Source organism: Rhinolophus sinicus, chromosome 1 (assembly GCF_057876585.1).
Source record: "Rhinolophus sinicus isolate RSI-liver-muscle chromosome 1, RSI-T2T, whole genome shotgun sequence".
In the NCBI taxonomy this organism is placed as follows: Eukaryota; Metazoa; Chordata; class Mammalia; order Chiroptera; family Rhinolophidae; genus Rhinolophus; species Rhinolophus sinicus.
The window spans coordinates 214,243,590-214,267,360 of NC_142501.1; the positions used below are offsets into that span (position 1 = coordinate 214,243,590).

General features: G+C 42.9%; 1 protein-coding gene across 6 annotated transcripts in view; it reads left to right on the top strand.

Annotated features, from left to right (window-relative positions):
- The window catches only part of POLN (DNA polymerase nu), a 123,306-nt gene that overhangs the window by 38,244 nt on the left and 61,291 nt on the right, over window positions 1–23,771 (top strand). For all 6 annotated transcript variants that reach the window (XR_016019381.1, XM_074320283.2, XM_088793261.1 and 3 more), the window contains exons 10-14: window positions 7,558–7,641; window positions 8,167–8,262; window positions 13,700–13,756; window positions 14,595–14,648; window positions 15,250–15,315. Coding sequence is in view for 5 of the 6 variants with exons in the window: in XM_074320283.2 (XP_074176384.2) it covers window positions 7,558–7,641; window positions 8,167–8,262; window positions 13,700–13,756; window positions 14,595–14,648; window positions 15,250–15,315 (357 nt within the window). In the remaining variant the exon portion in view is untranslated. The remainder of the gene's footprint in view (window positions 1–7,557; window positions 7,642–8,166; window positions 8,263–13,699; window positions 13,757–14,594; window positions 14,649–15,249; window positions 15,316–23,771) is intronic.

A 23,771-nucleotide genomic window follows, 5' to 3' on the forward strand; every position in this document is an offset into this window, starting at 1 on the left:
TGTCTTTGGATTTAAAGTGAGTCTCTTATAGACAGCATGTAGTTGGATCATATGTTTTTATCCATTCTGTCTATTTGTCTTTTTTAGATTTTATTGGGGAAGGGGAACAGGACTTTATTGGGGAACAGTGTGTACTTCCAGGACTTTTTTTCCAAGTTGTTGTCCTTTCAATCTTAGTTGTGGAGGGTGCCATTCAGCTTCAAGTTGTTGTCCTTTCAGTCTTAGTTGTGGAGGGTGCAGCTCAGCTCCAGGTCCAGTTGCCGTTGCTAGTTGCAGGGGACGCAGCCCACCATCCCTTGCGGGAGTTGAACCGGCAACCTTGTGGTTGAGAGGACACGCTCCAACCAACTGAGCCATCTGGGAGGCAGCTCAGCTCAAGGTGCCATGTTCAATCTTAGTTGCAGAGGGCAGAGCCCACCATCCCTTGCGGGACTCAAGGAATTGAACTGGCAACCTTATGGTTGAGAGCCCACTGGCCCATGTGGGAATCGAACCCACAACCTTTGGAGTTAAGAGCATGGAGCTCTAACTGCCTGAGCTACCGGGCCAGCCTCTGCCTATTTGTCTTTTGATTGTAGAGGTTAATCCACTTAAATTTAAGTGATTACTGATAAGGAGGGACTTACATCTGTCATTGTGCTATTTGTTGTCTATATGCCTTATAGCTTTTTTGTTTCTCATTTCCTGTCTCTTGTTTTGTGGGTTTTTTTGTATTGATTTTTTTTGTAGTAAAATGTTTGAATTCTTTTTTCATTTCCTTTTGTGTATAGCTATAGCTGTTTTTTTGTTGTTGTTACCATGGGGATGACAGTTAACATCATAATGTTATAACACTATAATTTGAATTTATGCCAGCTTAACTTCAATAACATCCAGAAACCCTGCTCCTTTACAGCTCTGTCCCCACCCCTTTCAGTTGTTGTCACAAAATTACATCTTTATACATTGTGTGCCCCAAAACATAAAATAATCACTTTTTAAATGCATTAGTCTCTTAAATTATGTACAAAACAGGATTGGAGTTACAAACTAAAGTTACAGTGATGCTAATTTTTACACGCATAATTTTTTTTTTCTTAAATTATGTAGAAAACAAAAAGTGCAGTTACAAACAATTGTTACAATAATACTAGCTCTTAAAATTGCCCATGTGTTTATTTTTATGGAGGTCTTTGTTTCTTCATACAGCTTTGAATTACTGTCTAGTGTCCTTTCATTTCAACCTGCAGGACTCCCTTGAGCATTTCTTCCAGGGCATTGGTCACATCTCCCTCAGCTTTTGTTTATCTGGGAATGTCTTAATTTCTCTCTCACTCTTGAAGGATAGTTTTGCCAGATAAGCAGCCTTGGTTGACAATTTCTTTTTCCTTTTTGCACTTCGAATATATCTGTCCACTGTATTCTGACCTCTAAAGTTTTTGATGACAATTTTACTTATAATCTTATTGAGGAGCCCTTGTATGTGATGACACTTCTCTCTTGCTACTTTCAAGATTCTCTCTTTGTCTTTGCTTTATTAAAATTTGATTATAAGGTGTCTTAGTGTTGATCTCCTTGAGTTCATCTTACTTGAAGATTTTTGAGCATCTTGGATGTTTATATTCATGTCTTTCAACAAATTTGAGCAGTTTTCAGCCATTGTATCTTCAAATATTTTTGCTGCCCCTTTCCTTCTCTCTTCCCCTTCTGGGGTTCCTACAGTGCATACTGGTCCACTTGATGCTGTCCCATAGGTCCTTTAGGCTCTGTTTATTTTTCTTCAATTGTTTGGTTGTGGGGTTTTTTTCTGTTCCTCAGCTTGAGTAATTTCCATTGTTCTTTCTTAGAGTTCACTGATTCTTTCTTCTACCTGCCCAAATCTGCCTTTGAATCTCTCTAAGGAATACTTTATTTCAGTTATTGTACTTTTCAGCTCTAGAATTTCTTTTTGGTTTTCTTTTAGGTACTGTGTCTCTTTATTGATATTTCCATTTTGTTCTCACATTATTTTCTTTATTTTCTCTCCATCTTCCTTTAGTTCTTTGAGCGTCTTTAAGATGGTTGTTTTAAAGTCTTTGTCTAGTAGGTCTTCCATCAGGTCTTTTTCAGGGACAGTTTCTGTTGATTTTTTTCCTTTGAATATGACATATTTTTCTGTTTCTTTGTGTATTTTTTTGTTGAACACTGGACGTTTGAATCTAATAATGTCATATCTCTGGAAATCAGATTCTCCCTTTCCCTGAGGGTTTGCTCTTTTTGTGTGTTATTTTTATTATTTTGGGGTTTATGCTTACTGTAGGTGGTCTCTGTGTTGAGAACAATGTGAATTGTAAATTTAAGGTCTTCTGAGGTCTTTTCTGAGATGTTCCCAGGGCATACACTTTCTATTTCCTTGTATGTGCAGTTGTTTTTCAATGTCCTTGTCTTTAATATCTGGTTCCTTCTTGAGAGGAGAAAAAGTGCAATATGAGTGGAGGTAAAAAAAAAAAAAGGGCACTGGCCCTTTAAAGCTCCTGGCAGCCACTTCAGCAGGAAGGGGTAGGGCTTGAAACAAGTGGGAAGGTGCAACAGCAATGGCTCCCTACCTGTTTGTCTGCACCTGTTATTAGAAGCAGCAATAACTGATCAGCTCACTGATAATTTGGAGGACAAGGCCCTCTTTGCCCCCCTGGGCTCCTGCAAGCGGCATGTAGGCTGCTCCAGGAACACGTGCACAGCTGCCTGCCCCGCGGCTGGGGAGGGGGTGGGTAGCTGCTGTTTAGCTGAAACTGACCAGAATTAACTGCAACTTAACTCCAAATTAACCGCCGGCGAAGTCTTCCCCTGGAAGTTGAAAGCCTTCAGCAGACTCCAGAGATGCAAAAGAACTACCCCAGACAGATTCTGCCCCGATTGTTGTCCAGGTGGGGAGACAGATGCTCACATCCCAGGTGCTGCCTGCTCTTTCATATTCCCAGTATCCCCTTGGTGCAGATCTGAAGTGTACAGCTTTATGTATTTTTACATATGTACACACCCATGTAACCTACACCCAGATTAAGATACAGAATATTTCCGGCTACCAGAAGGCTCCTTCCTGTTCCCTCCCACTCTGTACCCCCACAGATGGCAATTAATATGACCCTGTCCTCAGTGATTTTGATCTTCATGTAAATGGACCCACACAGCGTGGGCTCTTTGGTTCTGGCTCCTTTTGTGCACATTCTGTCTGTGGGATTCACCCATTTGGTTGAGTGTAGCAGAAGTGCATTCTAGCAAAACAGGTACAGCATCCATTGTACAAATGTACCATAATTTCTTTACATCCTGTACCACTGCTGGGCACTGTGATTGTAGCAGCGGTGTATACTCATTTGCATAACCTGTGTTGGATACGAGGGCTCCTGCCCCTTCAGCAATAACCAGAAGTAGAATTTCTGGGTCACAGGGTATGTAAATGTTTACTTATAGTAAGTACTTCCTAATGCCTCTTTGAATTGGTGGTAGTATTTTCCAGTCCCATTTGCAATATCTTCACAACACAGTACTTACTGTCAGTCTTTTTCACTTTAGCCTTTCTGTTGAGTCTGTAGTTATATCTCATTGTGGATTTAACTTGCATTTCCCTGATGAGTAATAATATTAAGCACCTTTTCATATGCTTGATGGTATTTTGGATATACGAGGTCTTACAATTAAGTTCACGAACTCATCCTAGAAAAAGTGCTACATACCTCATTGCTGAATATCACTACTGTCACCTTTGAAGGACTCCCCTTGGGAAGCTATGCACCGACACCAGCACCTAGTCCACACTTCAAAGCAATTTTGGAACTCTTTTTCTGGAAGGGCCATCAGAACTGTCATTGTATTACCCTTGATGTCCTGAATGTCATCAAAATGTCTTCCTTTCAATATTTCCTTTTTCTTTGGGTAGAGAAAGAAGTCATTGGGGGCCAGATCAGGTGAGTAGGGAGGGTGTCCCAATACAGTTATTTGTTTACTGGCTAAAAATTCCCTCACAGACAGTGCCGTGTGAGCTGGTGCATTGTCGTGATGCAAGAGCCATGAATTGTTGGCGAAAAGTTCAGGTCGTCTAACTTTTTCACGCAACCTTTTCAGCACTTCCATATAGTAAACTTGGTTAACTGTTTGTCCAGTTGGTACAAATTCATAATGAATAATCCCTTTGATATCAAAAATGTTTAGCAACCTCATTGCATCAAGTTCGCGAACTTAATTGGCAGAACTTGCACTCTTTTGTGATCCAATTTTTCAAAGACTTTGCCATTTTAAAGTTAATGTTAACTGACCTTTTCTTGTTGATGTGTAGTTCTTCACATCTTCTGTATGTGAGTCCTTTGTGTATGTACATACATATACATATATATATACATATATATAGAAAGTCCTTTCTCCCAGTTTGGGGTTGGCAAACAATGGTCTGTGGGCCAAATCCATCGTGTCCCCTATTTTCATATGGCCTGAAACTTAAGAATGCTTTTTGCAATTTTTTTAAAAAACAAATAAAAATAGAGAAGAATGTGTGACAGAGACCATATGTGGCCCATAGAGCCTAAATGACTTACTGTCTGACCAGTCTGAGTCTATGGCTGGTCTTTTCACTCTCTTAATAGCCGTGTCTTTTGATGAACAGAATCTTCATTTTAATGAAGTCCAATGAACCATTTTTTAAATGTATAAGGTTTTTTGTGTGCCAAGAACTCTTTGCCCTCTAGTAAAGATATTCTCCTGTGTTTTCTTCTATAAGCTGAATTATTTTAATGATATACGCCCATCATCTGTTTCAAATCAATTTTTCTATATGGTACAAAGCACAGTTAAGATTTTTTTCCCAAATGGATTTCCATTTATTTCAGCATTGTTTATTAAAGGTATCATTGTCCCCGTCACTGAATTACAGTACAGCAGACCCTTCTCCAGTTTTGCTTTCTCCGGTGTCAGTTACCTGAGGTTAATCATGGTTTGAAAATATGAAATGGAAAATTCCAGAAATAAACAACTCATCAGTTTTAAATTACACATAGTTCAGAGTATTGTGATGAAATCTCTTGCTGTCCCACTCCGTCCCCCTGGGACATGAATCACCCCTTTGTCTGTCATCTCCTGCTGTAGACCTGCCCGTTAGTCACTTAGTAGTCGCCTCCGTTATCAGACCGACTGTCACATTATCATAGCACTTGTGTTCAAGTCACCCTGATTTTACTGAATTTGGCCCCAAACCACAAGAGTAGTGATGCTGGCAATTCAGATGTGCCAAAGAGCAGCCATAAGATGCTTCCCTTAAGTGAAAAGGTGAGTACAGTACAACAGGGTATCATGAAAGAGAGAGCGAGAGAGAGAGACCACGGTCACATAACTTTTATTGCAGTATATTATAATTGTTCTGCTTTATTATTAGTTATTGTTGTTAATTTCTTACTGTGCCTAATTTACAACTTAAACTTTATCATAGGTATGTATGATGTATGTATAGGAAAAACCATAGCATACGTGTACATACAGCGTTCGGTTCTCTGCGGTTTCAGGCATTTACTGGGGGTCTTATCCCCTGGCATAAGTAGGGGATGGCTGTAGTACCTTTGTCAGAACTCAGGTCAGTGTATGTGTGTGAATCTCTTCTGGACTCCGTTCTGTTGCACTGGTTTATTTGTCTATGCTGCTAGTACTTCCTGACGTAGCTGTATGATCTGCGATGGTATGTCTTCCATCTTTGTTCTTCCACGTGGTAGTAACTATTCTAGGTTCTTTACATTTCCGTATAAAATTCTGTGACCTACTTCTTAAAAACTGCTGGATTTTTATTGTGTTTTTAATGCTTATGACAAAGGGCTAATATGTAGACTAGAGAACTCCTGTCAGTAAGAAAAAGCCAGTTAACACAATGTTTTATATGGGCTAAATATTTGGGGAAAATCCAGTGATAGATGTCCAAGCCTCTGCCCTTGAGGCCCTGCGGCCGCACAAGCACTTAGCTGAGCCTCACCAGAAATGTGAACAAATGCAAGGGTGCTGTTTGGGAGGGGTTGCTGTGGCAGTGGGGACCCCTAAAGCTGCCTCTCGTGCAGGAGCACTTTCTGTCCCTGATTCATGGCCTGATGAGGCCTGCAGCCAGGCGCGGGCCCTGGAGCCCAGCTGGGCCTTGGCCTCAGCTCTGCGCGCTGCTTTGTACTTCTCATCTGTTTGTGCTCTGAAGAGATGCTCGTGTTTGGTTTTGTTGGAAACCGTCTTTTGGTTTCCTCTGTTTATGCTTATCCATTGCTGCTGTGCACTTAAACAGAAGGAATGCCATAATGTCTGAGTTTACTGTGCCGTTTCAACCAGAAGCTTGCGTTCTCTCAATTCTGTGAGAGAATTGGTTACTGAAGTTTCGTTTCTTAAGGTAGACTTATCCCTGAAGGGGTCCATTATCTGTCTTTTAATGCTTTGTTCCTTATTTTTCTTTTTAGTAATAGCATTTGTTTCTTTAACTACAGAGTTTTGGCATACTTTAATGGAGGCAATTGTTTCTGGGTTCTTCTTTTTGCCCAGATACTACTTTTTTGTATTATATTTGTCCTGCTCTGAGTTTCTTTGGCCCCTATTTTTAAACTTCTTGCAGAATTTCAGGCCCAAGATCTTGTCTGATAAAGAGCAGAACTCAGACACAGGCAGTGTTTAACCAGAGTTGGTTCATTCAGACTCTGCTCTTTTTTCTTTTATAATTATTATTTTTTAAGTCCTGGCCTTCCAGGTGGGGACTAGACTTATCAGAGGCATCACTTCATACGTCATATAAATGTCTAACCACTGTGCTGTATGCCTGAAACTAATATAATATGGAATGTCAACTATCATTGAAAAATAAAAATAATAATAAAGCCCCGGCCTTCTTCTTTTCTTCTGACCAGAATGGTGAGGGGCGAGGGTGTGTACATCCGGCCCCTCCTGCTGCCCTGCTCTGCCCAGCACTGTCTTGATCAGCTGTCGCACAGGTGTGCTTGGTTTTTCCACCTGGACCATCCTTGCCTTGCATCCCTCAGCCCGGTGGCCTGGCTGGGTTGGTGTCATTGTTCAGAGCAGTGTCCTTGTTCCCCTGGCAGCTGCTGGCTGTCGGCAGGGAAGGCCCTACATCGTCCTCAGTGTGGCCACCGTGCAGTGTGGTCCTAACTCGTCTGCCCGGGATACGTAAGATGCTTCAGCGTCTATAGTGTGATGCTGGATGCCCTTTCTAGTCATAAGATTGCTGGAGCATTCATTCTTTCCCTCCCTCATTTTGGCGATTATTTACTATTTTTGCTTCTTTCAGCTTGCTTCCTTAGTTTTAGGGGAGAGTGATCCGACGAGCCTAGGTATTCTACCATGAGTCGAAAAATGCATTATTTAATGTCCATTTTGGTAAATTATAGGTTACTTTTTTTACTTAGAGAGAATTTTTGTAAGTTTATTTGAGCCAAACTGAGAAGCAAGATCTCAAATGCTCCCTATAGGTTACTTTTTATTCTTATAAGAGCTTTTGTTGGGAATTATTTAATGAACAAATGAAATCATCTTAAATTGTGAAAATTGTTGGTGAGGTTGTGTTTATCACATTCGCAGTCTCGTCTCAAGGAGCTGGAGCAGAAAGCCCATTTTGCTGCAGGAGAGCAATTTCTTATAACAAGCAGTAGTCAGCTTCGAGAGGTAAAGCTAAGTTTGTGTTCTTTTATAAAATGTGCTTCTTATTCAGGGGCTAACAGGAGATTAATTCTGAATTTATAAATACAGTGGTACCTTACTTTTCTAAAGTAATCCGTTACGGAAGACCGTTCGAGTTCTGAAACATTCGAAAACCCAGGCATGGTTTCCCCACAGAAAGTAATGCAAAATGGATTAATCCATTCCAGACCTATAAATCAACCCCTAAAACTGCAAATTTAACATGAATTTTACTATCTAATGATACCATAGATCCATAAAATTTACGGCGTTCGTGAACCGAAATGTTCGTCAATGGAGACGTTCAAAAACCGAGGTCCCACTGTACTTTATGTTGATTATCTGAAAAGTATGTAAGTTGTCCCTGTCCTCTCACACTGTAAGGACTGTAAGGCCAAGAAAAGTGCTGACTCAGAATTGAAGCTTTCGTAACATGCGTCTGTGTGTCTTTCCCTCTGTCCAGTCTCTGTCATTTCCGGAGCCTCATTGTGTGTAATTCTTCTGTTGCAGGTCCTTTTTGGCAAACTGAAGCTGCACCTGCTGAGCCCGAGGGCGGCCCTTCCCACAGTGGGGCTGCAGAGATGCCCGTCCACGTCTGAAGCCGTGGTAAGGTTTCAGAATGGTCCCCTTTCTTTAAAACACTAGCATGTCCACGCCACGTGTGAGTCGACGCTCAAACCCCCAGGGCTTCCTGTGGCCAGACATGCCGGCTGCACCCACCAGAAGCAGTTCTCTTTGATCGTGCTCCCACCCGAGGCTGCCCTCCGAGTCATGAACCAAGAAGAAGGTCGTTTCCCCGAAACGACCAACTAGCTTGATGTTCTACCAAGAGCAATTCAGTGGAACTTTGCTCTGAAAACCAAATTCTTGACAATCCAGTCACAACCGTTCTGTTTCTTGTCCCCACAAGACACTGGAAATGGGAAAGGTCATTAGTCTTCTCTCCCCACATTCGTTTTGGAACATTCTAGCTCCCCTTCTCTTGAGAGGAATGCATGTTTAAAAACCCCCACAGATTTTGCAAGGCTGACTTCTGATTGTCAGCTTAAGTATTGCTTTCAGAAATACATCCTCTGGTCAGAGAGACAACAGTAAGGCCCCAGTCTCAACCCATTACTTCTCCCTGATTTATTTTTTGCACACGACTTGCCATTACCTAAAGTTACCTTAGTGACTCGCTGACTCCACGAGGGTGTACGCTGCACAGCACTTTGACTCGTCTGACTTGTTCACTGCATCTCAGAACCAGACGCCCAGAGCTGCACCGGGTGGGCTGAACGGATGTCTGTTGTTTGTTCATGGAGCCCAGGACTGCAGGGAGCAGGACCCGGCAGAAGAGACCCTGCTGTGGATCGCAACACCCTCCTGGCCAGTGCGGCGTGTGCCCGGGCTTGCAGCAGTGGTGGTACCTGGGAAGGCGCTCCTGAGCTGGGTCCCGGCTGATGTGGTCTCCGTCCTCATGGCTGGCAGTGTTGGCCTCCCCTTGGCTGCTCCTTAGCGCTTCGAGACAGCCCCACTTGTCAGAAAGGAAAACTATCTCCCGGTGTTGATTGCTTTCTGGTCGACAGATCCACACAGTGACCTTCATCTTTTTTCACAAAGACGTGATTGATGTAAATCACGTTAGCCTTACTGTCTTATTTAACTGAACGAGTCACACTGTTCTGTGCGTGCAAAGAAGGTGAACTTTTCCTGGGCAGCGCAAGCGCATGGCTCTAAATTCAAAATGAAGACTCCTCTCCACTTCCCTTCACCCTCCTTGCTCCCCCTCCCATGGAGACGGCTGTAGACTTTAGGTGAAATGGGGACCCTGGAACCGTTCAAGTAGGGGTGCAACTGCGATCTTAGGTATGGTTTTAGTACTTTATGTTTAGAGCAGTTTTAGGGTCACAGCAAAATTGAGCGAAGGTGCAGAGAAGTCTCATATACCGTGTCTCCCACACACGCGCACAGCCTCCCCCACCGGATGGTACCTTTGTTACAGCCCATGAACCTGCATTGACACGTCATCCATCACCCCCCCAGAGTCCTTCTTTGCATCAGGGCTCACTCGGTGGTGTGCATTCTGTGGGTTTGGACGGTGTAATGACACGTGTCCACCATCACGGCGTCACACAGAGGGTGTGCATTCTGTGGGTTTGGACGGTGTAATGACACGTGTCCACCATCACGGCGTCACCCAGAGGGTGTGCATTCTGTGGGTTTGGACGGTGTAATGACACGTGTCCACCATCACGGCGTCACACAGAGGGGTGTGCATTCTGTGGGTTTGGACGGTGGAATGACACGTGTCCACCATCACGGCGTCACACAGGGGTGTGCATTCTGTGGGTTTGGCGTAATGACACGTACCCACCATTACGGCATCACACAGAGGGGTGTCACTGCCCTAACCCCCCTGCTCCCCCTGTTCACCCTCCACCCCCCACCCCCAGCCACCACTGATCTCTTTACTGTCTCCACAGTTTTGCCTTTTCCAGAGTGTCATGTCACTGGACTCACACAGTATGTAGCCTTTTCAGATTGGCTCTGTCGCTTAGTGACATGGATTTAAGGTTCCTCCGTGTGTTTTCATGGCTAGACAGCTCATTCGTTTTTAGCGCTGAGTAATAGTCTCTTGTCTGGATGGACCACAGTTGTTTATCCGTCACCCACTGGAGGAGGACATCTTGGTTACTTCCAAGGCGTGGCCATTCTAGATGGGGCTGATGTAAACAGCTGTGTGCAGGGTTTTGCGTGGACGTAGGGCTTCAGGTCCTTTGGGTAAATACCAAGGAGCCCGATTGCTGGATCGAAGGGTAGAGTGTGTTGAGTTTTGTGAGAAGCCACCCAGCTGCCTTCCAGAGCGGCTGTGCCATCTGCGCTCCCACCAGCGTGAGGAGGGTGCCTGCCGCTCCACGTCCTCGCCAGCGTGTAGTGGGGTTGGTGTCCTGGAGTCTGGCCATCCTCACAGGTGTGTTATGTCTGGTAGCTGGCTGAGGTATGTCTGTGGTATGCAGGCGGCACACTAATAGACTGGCACTGTATGTGGGGACCAATGTCTCAGTAGCCCAAGTGATGGCAGTGAAGATGGGGCAAGGCAGATGATTTTCAGAGCATTTTTAGAACATAAGGGAACTTCTGTGAGTGTGAACGAAAGTCTGATATGGGTGATTCCTGGTGTCTGAGTTCTGTGCCTGAACAGATAGAGATGGCCACCACTTGGGAAACCGGGAGAGGAACAGTTTAGTGTGTGGGGGAGTCAAGGGTTCCACCTTGGACGTGTTAAGAAGAAGTGTTCATGAGACGTGGACACAGATGTCACACAAACATTGGGTCTGTGAGAAGTCTTATGCTGGGATACACTCCTGGACCTGGTCAGTCAGCTTTTATTAAAGTCGCCTGAGGTGGCCGTCCTCTACCCTGGCAGGAGCTTCGGAAAGACTCTCATGCCCAAGCCCACCACTGACCCACGGAGGCAGACTGTGGGCTGGGCGGACAGTCTCCGGCATGTTGTTTAAGCTCCCAGCTGATTCTAATACGCAGCCAGCACTGATAACCACAGAACTGAACTCAGAAACTGCCACTTAGAAGCCAGAGAAGGAGGCGGTGCCAACGAGAGGCTGCAGAGTGGCCACAGAGAGAGGAGGGCCATGCCAGGAGTCAGCTGAGGAGTGTTTGAAGCTCGTGGGGCAGCAGGCAGCTGGGGCACACTGCCCCTAATTGTTAACCAAGGCTGGTAGGCTTGTGCCAGAGCTTTTCTGAGCTCACACACTTAATTCTTTTCAAGTGTTCTCAGGCAGCTCCATTCGAGATAGACAGGGAGATTGTGATCAGAAGTTATTTTGTGAGTAAGGTATCAGGATAAGGAGGGTTAGTTATCTTAAGCAGTTTTCTTGGCTCAGTATTTTCATGCACTTTCTTCCCCCTAGGAATAACTTTTTCTAAGAAAAACGGCTGCTCTGGTTGTATGAGTCAGGATTCCCCCCCACTCCACCCCCACCCCCTGGGCAGTGCCTGCTCTGAGGACACCAATGTTGCCTCTCCTGTTTGTTTATATATCTGGCCAGAACTCTGCCTCAGGCTTTATTCAAACAGAGTGATACAATTCTGTGGTTCATAATATTACATTAAAATTATGTCATCAGTTCTCCTCCAAGTTGATTTATAGATTCAAAATGATCCTAATTAGAACACTAGCAGGAGTTTTTTTGTAGAAATTGGCAAGCTGATTCCCTAATTTATATGGAAATGCAAAAAACTAAGAAGAACCGAGAGAATTTGGGGAAATAAAGCACTATTGGAGTACTTAGTCTACTGGATCGCAAGACTAGTCATAAAGCAATAGAAATTACTGCGAATTAATTAACCAGCTCAAGGTAGTGTCAGTTCAAGGATTAACAAACAGACCAAGACACCAGGAGAGCGAATCCACAAGCAGCCCCCATATGTGTGTATGAAACTCATGACCTCTGAGTGGGCTAGCACTGCAAAGCCACCAGTGAGTGGGCTGGTTACGTGAATGACAAGGGGCCAGCACGACCCCTACTTTACACCGTTTACAGAAATAAATTCCAAATGAATTGTATGTCTACATATAAAAGGCAAAACAATAGAGATTGTAGAAAATACCATAAGAGAATATCTTCAAGACCTTGAGGTAGGAAACTTTCTCAGGATACAAAATGCATCAACCATAAAGAAAGAGATTGATAAATTGAACAACAATAAATTTAAGAATCTGTTTATGAAAAGATACCATTTGAACAAGTAAAAAACAAGCCACAGATGGGTAGAAGATATTTGCAGTAAATATAACTGACTCAAGAAAACCCTGTCCAGACTAATGAATTCCTGCAAATCAAGAAGAAAAAGACAGTTTTTTAAATGGGCAAAAGACATGAATAGGAGGTTAATGTAGGAAGATATACAATTAGTCAACAAATATTTGAATTCTGTCCAACTTTACCAGTCACTGGGCAAATACATGTTGAAAGTACAGTGAGGCATCACATCCATTTACCAGAACGGCTAAATGAAGGCCTAAAATGGCGTGCGTTCTCAGAGGTGTGGAGCAGCTGGGCTTCCTGCCATGTGCTGCTCGCAGGGACATGGCCCACTCACTTCGTGGCACTGGCTGGTGTCCATGCTGCCGGTGACCCAGCAATCTCAGTCCTCTGTGTGTCCGTATTCACTAGTGTAGACATATGTTAACCAGAATCTGTGTGCCAGGACGGTCACAGCAGCACGCTCCAGAATAGCCCTCCTGGGGAAGCAACCCACATAGCCATCGATGGTGGATGGGTAAATAATTGGCCTGCGTTCAAACAACTGCATGCAGCATCCAAGTAAATGAAAGTTTCACACAACGTGGATGAACCTTAAAACCGTAATGTTGCACAAAAGAAGCCACACAAGGAGGAACTGCCCTGTCGAACTGATGCAAAGTTCACAAACTGCTAAAAGGGGCCTCCACAGTGGAGGTCAAGGTGGTGGTTACCTCTGGGGGAGGGGCAGGGGTCTGCTGGGGAGCCTGGAATGTTCCATCTGGGCGAAGTACCCACGTGGGTTCATTTTGTGATAATTTAATAAACGGTGTTCTTATGATCTTGTACTTTGCTGCATGTTTTGACTCTGAAGTCAGTTTTAAAATCTCACATCAGGCCCCAGTGTTTCCCCCTGACTTTGTGCCCAGATAGTTGTCATTCAAGTGTTGGGTGTTTCTAAACTATCGAGTTACATGTTTTAGGCTTTTCCCTGTTTACTCTCCCACCTGGCATTTTATACTCCCTGGACTTAGATTTCACTAATCTAAACCTCAAGGGGAATCTTATTTCTAAGCTCATGTGAAGTGCTTCTAGCTCCCATGAGGACAACAAGGATTTTGTAAGGGATGAAGCTTAAGACACTCGATAAACTGAGTTTATTACGAACCTGCATTTTGGAAAATGTGTTCAAGGTAAACCATTGTCTTATTAGAACTTTCTCCAGATGAAAATAAGTGTTTGAAATGTTAAAGTGAAATGAAGGAATTACATTGGTGATATTTATTCTCATTTTTTAGTTAAACACTCTGAAGGACCTTCATCCATTACCCAAGATAATTTTGGAATATAGGCAGGTAAGCTCATTGTTTTCGTAGGTTGGGGATGAAGGGGGAGCATGTGGCACCTGCTCTGTTAATGGAAACCATTGATCACTGGAGCAGCCCTGACGCTCTGAAGGGTCACAGTCGGTTCTCACTGGCCTTGTGTTAGCCCTGCCTGCTTCTGCCCGACGTCACCAGCGGAAGAGAACTAATGAAAATTCTGAAGGAAGTGCCTGGTGTGACTTCAGTGTGATGTAGGCGTCCTCCAGACCAAGTTCAGAAGCCCCTCTGAAGAGCCCCCACCCTTCCCCTGGTGAAATTGCTCCGCAGCTGTGCTTTACCACCTTGTGTTAACAGCTGCTGATGGCCTGGCACGTCCGCTTTCCCCTCCTCAGCTACTTACATTCTCCCTGTTGTGTGCATCTTCTCCTGTCGCTCATACCATCGGCCTCTTATTTCCTGAACCTGAGCCCTGCTGCCTTTGCCGGGCTGGGCAGCTGTTAGAGAGCATAATGGTAGCCACTGACCTTGTTCCTTCAAGTAACAGAAGGATTGAAAGAGGACTAAAGGGGCCCCAGAGGTGACACTGGGGGACAGGTATCCGGAGCGCTCCACTTCTCTTTGCAACTTTTCTGTAAAAGGATTATTCCAGAATAAAAAATTCATTTAAAAAGGGGTAGGGTGACACTTTTCTCTGTGTCATTGTTATTTAATTCTGGGTACCACATGAGGTGCCTTCAGGGCCTGCTGGAGTCATCTGAGGTGACATCAGTGGTACATGCCTAGCTCTCTATGAAGCATGGCTTTGATGCTTGTTCCTATTTAAACACTTATAACAAAGAAAATGACTACTTTTGTCTTTGTGATTTAGGTTCACAAGATCAAGTCGACCTTTGTAGACGGACTACTCGCTTGCATGAAAAAGGTAACGGAAGCTAAAAAGTGTTTGGAGTACGGTTCACCCATGAGTTCAGATAGATGTAGGAGTCCTTTACATTTTAGTTAATGACGAAATAATGCAGTATTCTTGAAACTTCGACCCAGGCTTTTGCTCTTACTCAGCCCTCTTTATAGAAGGCGCCCTTTTACCTCAGGACCTGGCGTCTGAGGCAGCTCTGACCTCGTGCTCACACATCATCACTGTGTCTTTTCGCTGCAGTCTCTGGAGGGAGAGCTCGTTCACTTCCTACGGGAGGAGCCTGCAGACAGGCCCTGTGTCTTGTCTGAGGCCCCAAGCCCCTGTCTCGGAGGCACAGCCCGCCTCGAGTCCACACTGAGCCCCCATCCGACCCCCCATCCGACCCCTGTCCCCACGCACAGGATTTTAAAGTGACACAAAGACCCACACGTCCCATGCAGTGTCGTGGCTTAGGGGAGATCTGCGCCCCCCTCCCCATCACACGTCTGTTCTAACACCCACGGACGTCGGGAGTTTGGGGCCTGTGGGTGACGAGAACTAGGGTCTGGCAGGATCCTGACTTCATAGCCCCGCCGGAGCTTCAGCTGCTTCTCTTGAACGAACGCAGGGCTGCATTTCCTCCACCTGGAATCAGACTGGAACGGTGACCGGAAGACTTTCGTCCCAGCGTCCGGTAAGTGAACGCTCCTCCTTAAACACCCATTTCCGGCCTCGGGGTCGAAGTTCTGCCTAGATGTGTGTTTACCTGTGCGATTCGCGGTTCTAAGGGGGGACCTCATGCCGATAGAGTCTGGCCTTTCCTGTTTATTCGTTCAGCTGATACTTACTTAGCCCCTACTGTGTTTTGGGAACAGTGGGGGAACAGGACACATGCTCTGAACTGTCACGAACTGTCGAGTTAGGGAGGGCTTCTCCCCATCCAGGGAGTCTTGTACTCTGGTGCTAAGGGCGAAAGGGCACACCCGGTTCCCGTGCCCTTCTTCATTTTCAGATTTGTGCTGGACAGGTGGCTTCTGACTCTCAGAAATGTGCTGAAATATCTGATGCTCTGATGACGACCTCCATCTTGTTATTGTTCAAGACCACTGCTGACGAAAAAAGCTATCAATGCCCTTGCACTTGGGGTGCAACTTTAATAGCACTTAAAGCGATTGACTTTTTTATTATTAGTTTCAGGTGTACAAAACCTAATGATTAGACATTTACACCCCTCACAAAATGATACCCCCCAAGTCTACTCCCACTTTGATACTGTATATAGCTGTTACAGTACCATTGACTGTATTCCCTATGCTGTGCTTTACATCCTGTGACCATATACACTCAGATTATAGTTGACATTCAATATTATTTTATATTAGTTTCAGGTGTACAGTGCAGTGGTTAGGCATTTATACAATCTACAAAGTGATCCTCCAATAAGTCCAGTACCCATCTGACACCCTACATAGTCTTTACAACATTATTGATTAGATTCCCCATACTGTATTTTACATCCCCATGACTATTTTGTGATTACCAATTTGTGCTTTCTAATCTCTTCACCTTCCTCACCCATCCCCCTACCCTCTTCCCGTCAGACAACTATCAGTTTGTTCTCTGTAGCTATGAGTCTATTTCTGTTTTGTTTGCTCATTTATTCTGTTCTTTAGATTCCACATATAAGTGAGATCATGTAGTATTTGTCTTTCTCAATCTGACTTACTTCACTTAGCATAATATGCTCTAGGTTCATCCATGTTGTAAATGGTAAGATTTCATTCTTTTTTATGGCAGAGTAATATCCCATTGTATAAATGTACCACAATTTCATTATCCCATTGTTTATTGATGGGCATTTTGATTGTTTCCATATCTTGGCTATTGTAAATAGCACTGCAGTAAATATAGAGGGGCATGTATTTTTTCAAATTATTGTTTTGGAATTCTTTGGATAAATACCCAGGAGTAGAATTGCTGTGTCATAAGGTAGTTCTATTTCTAATTTTCTGAGGAATTTCCATACTGTTTTCTATAGTGGCTGCACCAATTTACGAATCCCACCAATAGTGCACGAGGGTTCCCTTTTCTCCACATCCTCACCAATGCTTATTGTTTGTTGATTTATTATTGATGACCATTCTGCTCGGAGTGACCGGAGTGAGGTAGTAACTCACTGTGGTTTTTATTTGCATTTCTCTGATGATTAGTGATGTTGAGCATCTTTTCATATGTCTGTTGGCCATGTGTGTGTCTTCGTTGGAGAAATGTCTATTCAGATCCTTTGCCTATTTGTTAATTGGACTGTTTGCTTTTTTGGTGTTGAGTTGTGTGAGTTATAAATTTTGGATATTAACCCCTTATCAGATGTATCATTAGCGAATATCTGCTCTAATTCAGTAGGATGTCTTTTTGTTTTGTTGATGGTTTCCTTTGCTGTGAAAAAACTTTTAGTTTGATGTAGTCCCATTTGTTTATTTTTTCTTTGGTTTCCCTTGCCTGAGGGGATATATCAGTAAAAATATTACTAAGGATAATAGCTGTGAGTTTATTTCCTATATTTTCTTCTAGGAGTTTTATGGTTTTGGATCTTAGTCTTTAATCCATTTTGAATTTGTTCTTGTATATGGTGTAAGAAGGTAGTCCAGTTTCATTTTTTTGCATGAATTTGTCCAGTTTTCCCAGCACCATTTATTGAATAGGTTGTCTTTTCCCCGATGTAAATTCTTTTTTTTTTTTTTTTTTTTTTCCGATGTAAATTCTTGCTTCCTTTGTCATAGATTAAATGACCATATTAGCGTGGCTTTATTTCTGGTCTCTCTGTTCTGTTCCATTGATCTATGTGTCTGTTTTTATGTCAATACCATGCTGTGATTACTTGTAGTATGATTTGATATCAGGTAGTGTGATACCTCCCACTTTGTTCTTATTTCTCAGGATTGCTTTGGCTATTCGGGGTCTTTTGTGGTTCCATGTAAATTTTAGGATTATTTGTTCTAGTTCTGTGAAAAATGCCATTGGTATTTTGATAGGGATTACATTGAATCTAAATATTGTTAAAGCAATTAACTTTTTAAATGGCTTTGTATTTTTGAATTAAAGATGACTCATTACTAATTTCTCCTTACTGGAGTTCCTTAAGAAAGGAAAAGAAATGTAAGAAGAAAAAAAAAAAAAACGCCTAATAAAAGTCATCTGTTATTCCACCATGCAGAATTAACTGTGGTTAAAATTTTGGTGTCTATCCTTCCAGACTTTTTGCTAAGCACTTGTATGTATAAAATACTAGTTTTCTACAGAAATTAAATTTTTATTTTATGCTCTTTAATTTTAAGATGTCTTGATACTATACATCAATATTGTTCTGAATCTAATTTAGATGGAAATATTTTAATTGTTTAAGTATATGAATTAAATATATGAATTATTTAAATATGCACTATATAACATGTACATATGAATGTGTGTTCATGGTAAAGAAATTCAGGTAATATGAAAGTTTATAGAATGAAAAACCTGTCCTCTTGCCCTTCCTTTTGTAATCTGCCTTTTCCCCCTCTCTGTTCGCGGTCCTGACTGCATCCTGCCGCTTCACCTGGGCCTTCACGTGTACTGTGTACCTGCGGCACACGAGCAGAGGGGGTGACTGCACCCGGGAGAGAGGCGCGGGGGTTGGGCAGACCCGCGCTGGCTGCGCGGAGCTGTGGCTTTTCCGCGAAGGACGCCCTCCGCAGGCCTCTCGATTCAGCAGCTGTCTGTCGGTCCTGGAATCCGTGCTGGGAGGGTCTTGTTTGGTATCTCCTGCTTCAGGAGCTCTTCCGCGGTCTTTATCCTGGGCCTAGTACTAGTACTGGTACGAACGCTTCCTCGCAGCCTCGGGTTCATTTCTCCACCTGCTGTGCTCACAGAGCCCTTTCTCTTGGTTGAAGCTGCTTCTCACCTGGGAATTCTATGGGAAAACTCACTTTTGATGGAGGTCCTTGCTTTTCCCCACAGGGGTCCTAAGGTCCTGTTTTCTTTTCTGTTTCCAGATTAATCTCTTGTTCTGCTATCTTCTCTTCCAGAAATTTCTAATATCTCTGGTGTGTGGGTAGCACTCTTCTAGGTTTTCAGTGATGCTCTAGTTTTACTTCTTTATTTTTTGGTTATTTCAGTTGAATTTGTGGAAAGAGGAGATGCAAAGATAATGGGTGCATTGGACACCCCATTAACAGACAGTCTACATCATCGTTTTAACAGCTGCTTTGTGCTGTACCTGATGTTGCCAGTTTTCATTGTTTCACACGGAGATGCTATATTTGGGGTACATTTTCCTGATGATGTATTTCCATAGCAGAAATTCCTAGAGGTGGGATTTCTGAGTCAAAGTATATGTGTAGTTTTAAAGCATCACTAAAGTTTCCTCCAAAAACAGTATTTTACATTCCCAACCAAACAATGCCTGAAATGCTTGGTCCCCTCCATCCTTGCCAATTGAAGGAGTCTGGTTTTGGTTACTGTTCCCTGGCTTGATTTTTAAATTTCTATTCCTTTAAAAATTGAGTTTGACTGTATAAGACAGTTATTCTTCTGTGAATTGTCTGTTCATGTCATTTGCCCATGTCTCTACAGGATTTCATTTTTTCCTATAGGTAAAGAAAAGCTCCCATATAATAAAGATTAACCCTTTGCAAAATGTAGAATTCTTTTTCTCCATTTTTCTTTTGCCCTTTAATTTTTTAAATACAAATTCTGTTTGCCATACTTAAAATGGCTTTTTTATTATAAAAATAATATACGATAATTCTAAAGAATTCAAATAGATAAAAAAACAAAGTAAAAGTCACCTCAAACTCTACAGCCCTGCGATAACCATTGTTAACATTGGTGACCATCCTCTATTTTATCTCCTGATGCACGCGCAGGTACACATGTTTACGTGAGTGGGATGACATCACATGTGCTGTTTTTATTGTAGACACTCCCTCACCGCACCAGGTATCAGCCCCCTACCCTCAATCCCAGTGCCCATGGCAGCCTATGGTAGCATGCATGTTTCCTCCAGACTTATACTGTAATCTTCTACAGACCAATATGTATCTATACATATATGCATAGAGACATGGAATGACTTTGTCGTTAGTTATTTTCCAGAATTACAATCTTATTTTTTGGCCTCTTGCTTTTTTTCTGTCAGCAGCCACTCGTGGGAGCTGTGCAGGTCACCTGACAGAGTCCCGTTCCACTCTTGTCTGTGTCCCCTGCCAGTCCTCCAGCCGCGGCTCCTCCGGCTGGCACGGGCTTCAGCCCAGGCCTTGCCCTCTCCCAGCATCTCCGCACTGAGCCTCACGCATGCGTCCTGTGTGTCTGTCAGTGCTTGTGTTTTGTGTAGAGATGCTCGGCTGTGGAATTACTAGTTCAAAGCATTTTATGTTTTTGCTTTGAATAGCTGTGCTTAGAGATGGGCTGTCAGCTCTTGGCACTGTCCTGTCAAGGGGGCCGTCCTGGTACCTGTGGTGACTTCCCTCTGCTGAAGTCCCTTATTGTTCCTGCTTTAGTGCCCTCTTAGATTGGCCTTCCTCGGCTCCAAGATTAGTACTTAGAGTCACCTCTGTTTTCTCATGGAACTTCTTTGCCTTCATCTGTTTCACATGTAAAACTTGAATCCAGCTGTCCGTAGATACTACGTAGGATACATGATGGTGCCATAAGATGGCTAGAGCTTGAATTACAGTTTGTTGTTTAAAGCACACAAAATGCACCTGACTACTATTTTTAAAAACCAGATTATAACATTTCCAGAAAGCCAGTTTCCCACACACATGTGCCAAGAGAAAGTTATTGTTACCAGTTGACTGCTGAAGCTCTTACCACCCACTTTTGTGTTCTGCTTTGTGTTTATTTCTAATAATAGAAAAATGTAAAATGTTTTTGTCTTTGGTTGGCTTGCATCTTTCCCATATTTTGACATTTTAATGAAGGCATAACGGGTTATGGTTTATTTAATAACTGGGAGGGAATAGTTGATTCAATTGATTCAACTCCAGTCTCAGTAATAGATGTGATAAGTACATTGGAGTTTTTTTATAATAGTGTTTTAAAGTCTTTGTCAAATTATGCCAGTACCTGTATCATCTTGTCTTTGGTGTCTTTTGATTGTCTTTCGCCATGTGATTTGTGATTTTCCTGCTTCTTCATGTGTCCAGTAATCTTGGGCTGTATCCTACACATTTTGAATATTGGGTTATGATAGTCTGGGTCTTGTTTAGGGATCCCATTAAAATGTTCGTATTTTTGTTTCAGTAGGCAGTCAGCCTGGTTAGTTCGGGCTGCAACTTATGACCTGCCTCCATGAGCTGTGCTTCCAGTGTGCAGTTTTCAAAGCCTTTTGAGGCTCATGCAGATATTCCCAAATGATGGCCACCCAGTGGGCAGTCTGGGAATGGAGCCGTGGTCTCTGTCTGTTCAGTTCTCAAGTCTCGTGTGCCATTTAGGGCACTATCTACACGTGTGCAGCTTCAAGCTGCTCCCAGTGGATTACAAACAGCTCTGCGACACCGTCTCTCCAAGCCCCTTCTTCTCCGTTGTTTCCATAGTTAATTTGTGGTTCTTTGCCACTCTGTTTTTTTGCTCTTCTAGCCAGAAATCTGAGGCTTCAGTATTCCTAGTCTGCTGCACACTTCATGCCACTGGCCCCTTATCTGGGACCACGTGGCAGGAGGACCAAGGTGAAGAAATGACTGAACTGCTTCTTCAGTCTGCCTGCTGCTATTCATTTATCAGGACCTCAGATTGCTGCCCTATGTATTTGGTCCCATTTTTGCAGCAGCATTCAGTACACCATGCTCACAGTATCTTACCAGGATTAGGAAACTCTACTTCAAGTTTTAACAGCTTTACTGAGGTATAATTGACATACAATACACTTCACATATTACAAGCAATTTAATAAGTTTTGATACATGTATATGACCATGAAACCATCACCACACTCAACATAATGAACTATTCATCACCCCAAAAGTATCCGTGTGCCCCTTTGTAATCTCTCCCTCCCCCACCCCAATCTTCACCATGTCCTCAGGCAACCACTGACTTGCTTTTTTGTCACTACAGATTAGTTTGCATTTTCTGGAAATTTGTATTATATAAGTGGGATTGCACAGTATGGAGTTTTTTGCATCTCGTTTCTTTTACTCAGCATTGTTTTGAGATTCAGCCATGTTGTTCTGTATTTCAGTAGTTCGTTCCTTTTTATTGCTGAATAGTACTCTGTTGAATCTACGTAACACAATTTGTTTATCAATTCGCCTGTTGATCGATATTTAGGTCGTTTCCAGTTTGGGGATCGTGTCCAGTGTGGGTCATTATTATGCACAGTCCTCTGTGGACATGTAGTTTCGGTTCTCTGAGTAAATACCAGAGTAGGACAGCCGGGTCAATGGTAGGTGTATGTTTCACTTTTTGAGAAACCGCCAAACTGTTTCCCAAAGCGGCTGCACCATTTGCCATCCCCATCGGCAGTGAGTGAGTTCCACTCCCTCCACATCCCCGCCCGCACTGGTGGCCAGTCTTTACTTTTAGCCATTCTCATAGATAGGGTTTTCATTGCCTAATGTTGAGCATCTTGCCGTGTGCTTGCCTGCCCTCCATTTTTCTTGTGCAGTGAAGCATCTAGTCAAATCTGAACTTTTTTAGGGACTGTTCGTCTTCTTATCACTGGATTTGGACAGTTTTCTATATTTTCTAGATACAAGTCCTTTCTCAGATAGATTGCCAATATTTTCTTCCAGTCTGTGGTATGTCTTTTCATTCTTTTGACACCATCTTTTGAAGAAGTTTTAAATTTTGACAAATTCTGATTCATCAACGTGTTCTTACATGTATATGGACCGTGCTTTTGGTGTTACAGCTCAGAAATCTTTGCTTAAACTAAGATCACAAAGATTGTATCCTGTTTTCTTCTAGAAGTTTTATAGTTTCTGGCTTTACATTTAGAGTTATGATCCATTTTGAATTGATTTTTATATATGGTGTGAAGCAAATATCTAAATTCATCTTCTTGTAAGTGGATATCCAGTTGTCTGAGTACCATTTGTTTTTTTGTGTGTTTTTTTTAAAGATTTTATTGGGGAATGTTGGGGAACAATGTGTTTCTCCAGGGCCCATCAGCTCCAAGTCATTGTCCTTCAGTCTAGCTGTGGAGGGCGCAGCTCAGCTCCCAAGTCCAGTCGCCATTTTCAATATTTAGTTGCAGGGGGTGCAGCCCACCATCCCATGTGGGAATCGAACTGGCAACCCCGCTGTTCAGAGCTCACGCTCTAAGCCACTGAGCCATCCAGCCACCCTACTGGCAGCTCAGCGGCAGCTCATTGCCTTCAGTCTAGTTATGGAGGGCGCAGCTCACTGGCCCATGTGGGAATCGAACCAGCAACCCCGCTGTTCAGAGCTCGTGCTCTAACCAGCTGAGCCATCCGGCCAACCCCCCACCCCAGTACCATTTGTTGAAAAGAACATCCTTTCCCCACATTTAATTGCCTCAACACCTTTGTCAAAAAAGGAATGCACCATAAGTGCAAGGGTTTACTTTTTTCCTCTCAGTCTGTCCAGTTGGTCTAAATGTCTGTAGTGTCATGTCTTGATTATTGTAGCTTTCTGGTAAGTTTTTAAATTGGGGTGTGTAACTCCTCCAACATTATTCTTTTTTTTTTTTCCAAATGAAGGGATGTGTTCGCCATTCTGTGATGCATTTAGAGAAGTGTTTAAATACACAAATAACAAGGATGATTATAAAAATGTGTTGTACAAGCATGATGCTTTGAAAAGAGGGTATTGTCAGGGAGTGGATGTGATAGCTCTTCTGTGATGCATTCACAGAGGTGATGGTAAACGCTTGTAGTAGTGGTGTTTGTAAGTGTGGTACTTCCGTGCTACAAAGAGAAAAGTGTGTTTTTATTGAGATATAATTGACATATAACACATATTAGTTTCAGGTGTACAACATAATAATTTGATATATGCATAAATTGCAAAATGATCACTGGAGTAAGTCTAGTTAACATCCATCATCACACATAGTTACAATTTTTTTGTTTGTTTATGATAAGATCTTTTAAGGTCTACTCTTAGCAACTTTCAAATATACAAACAATATTATTAACTGTAGTCACC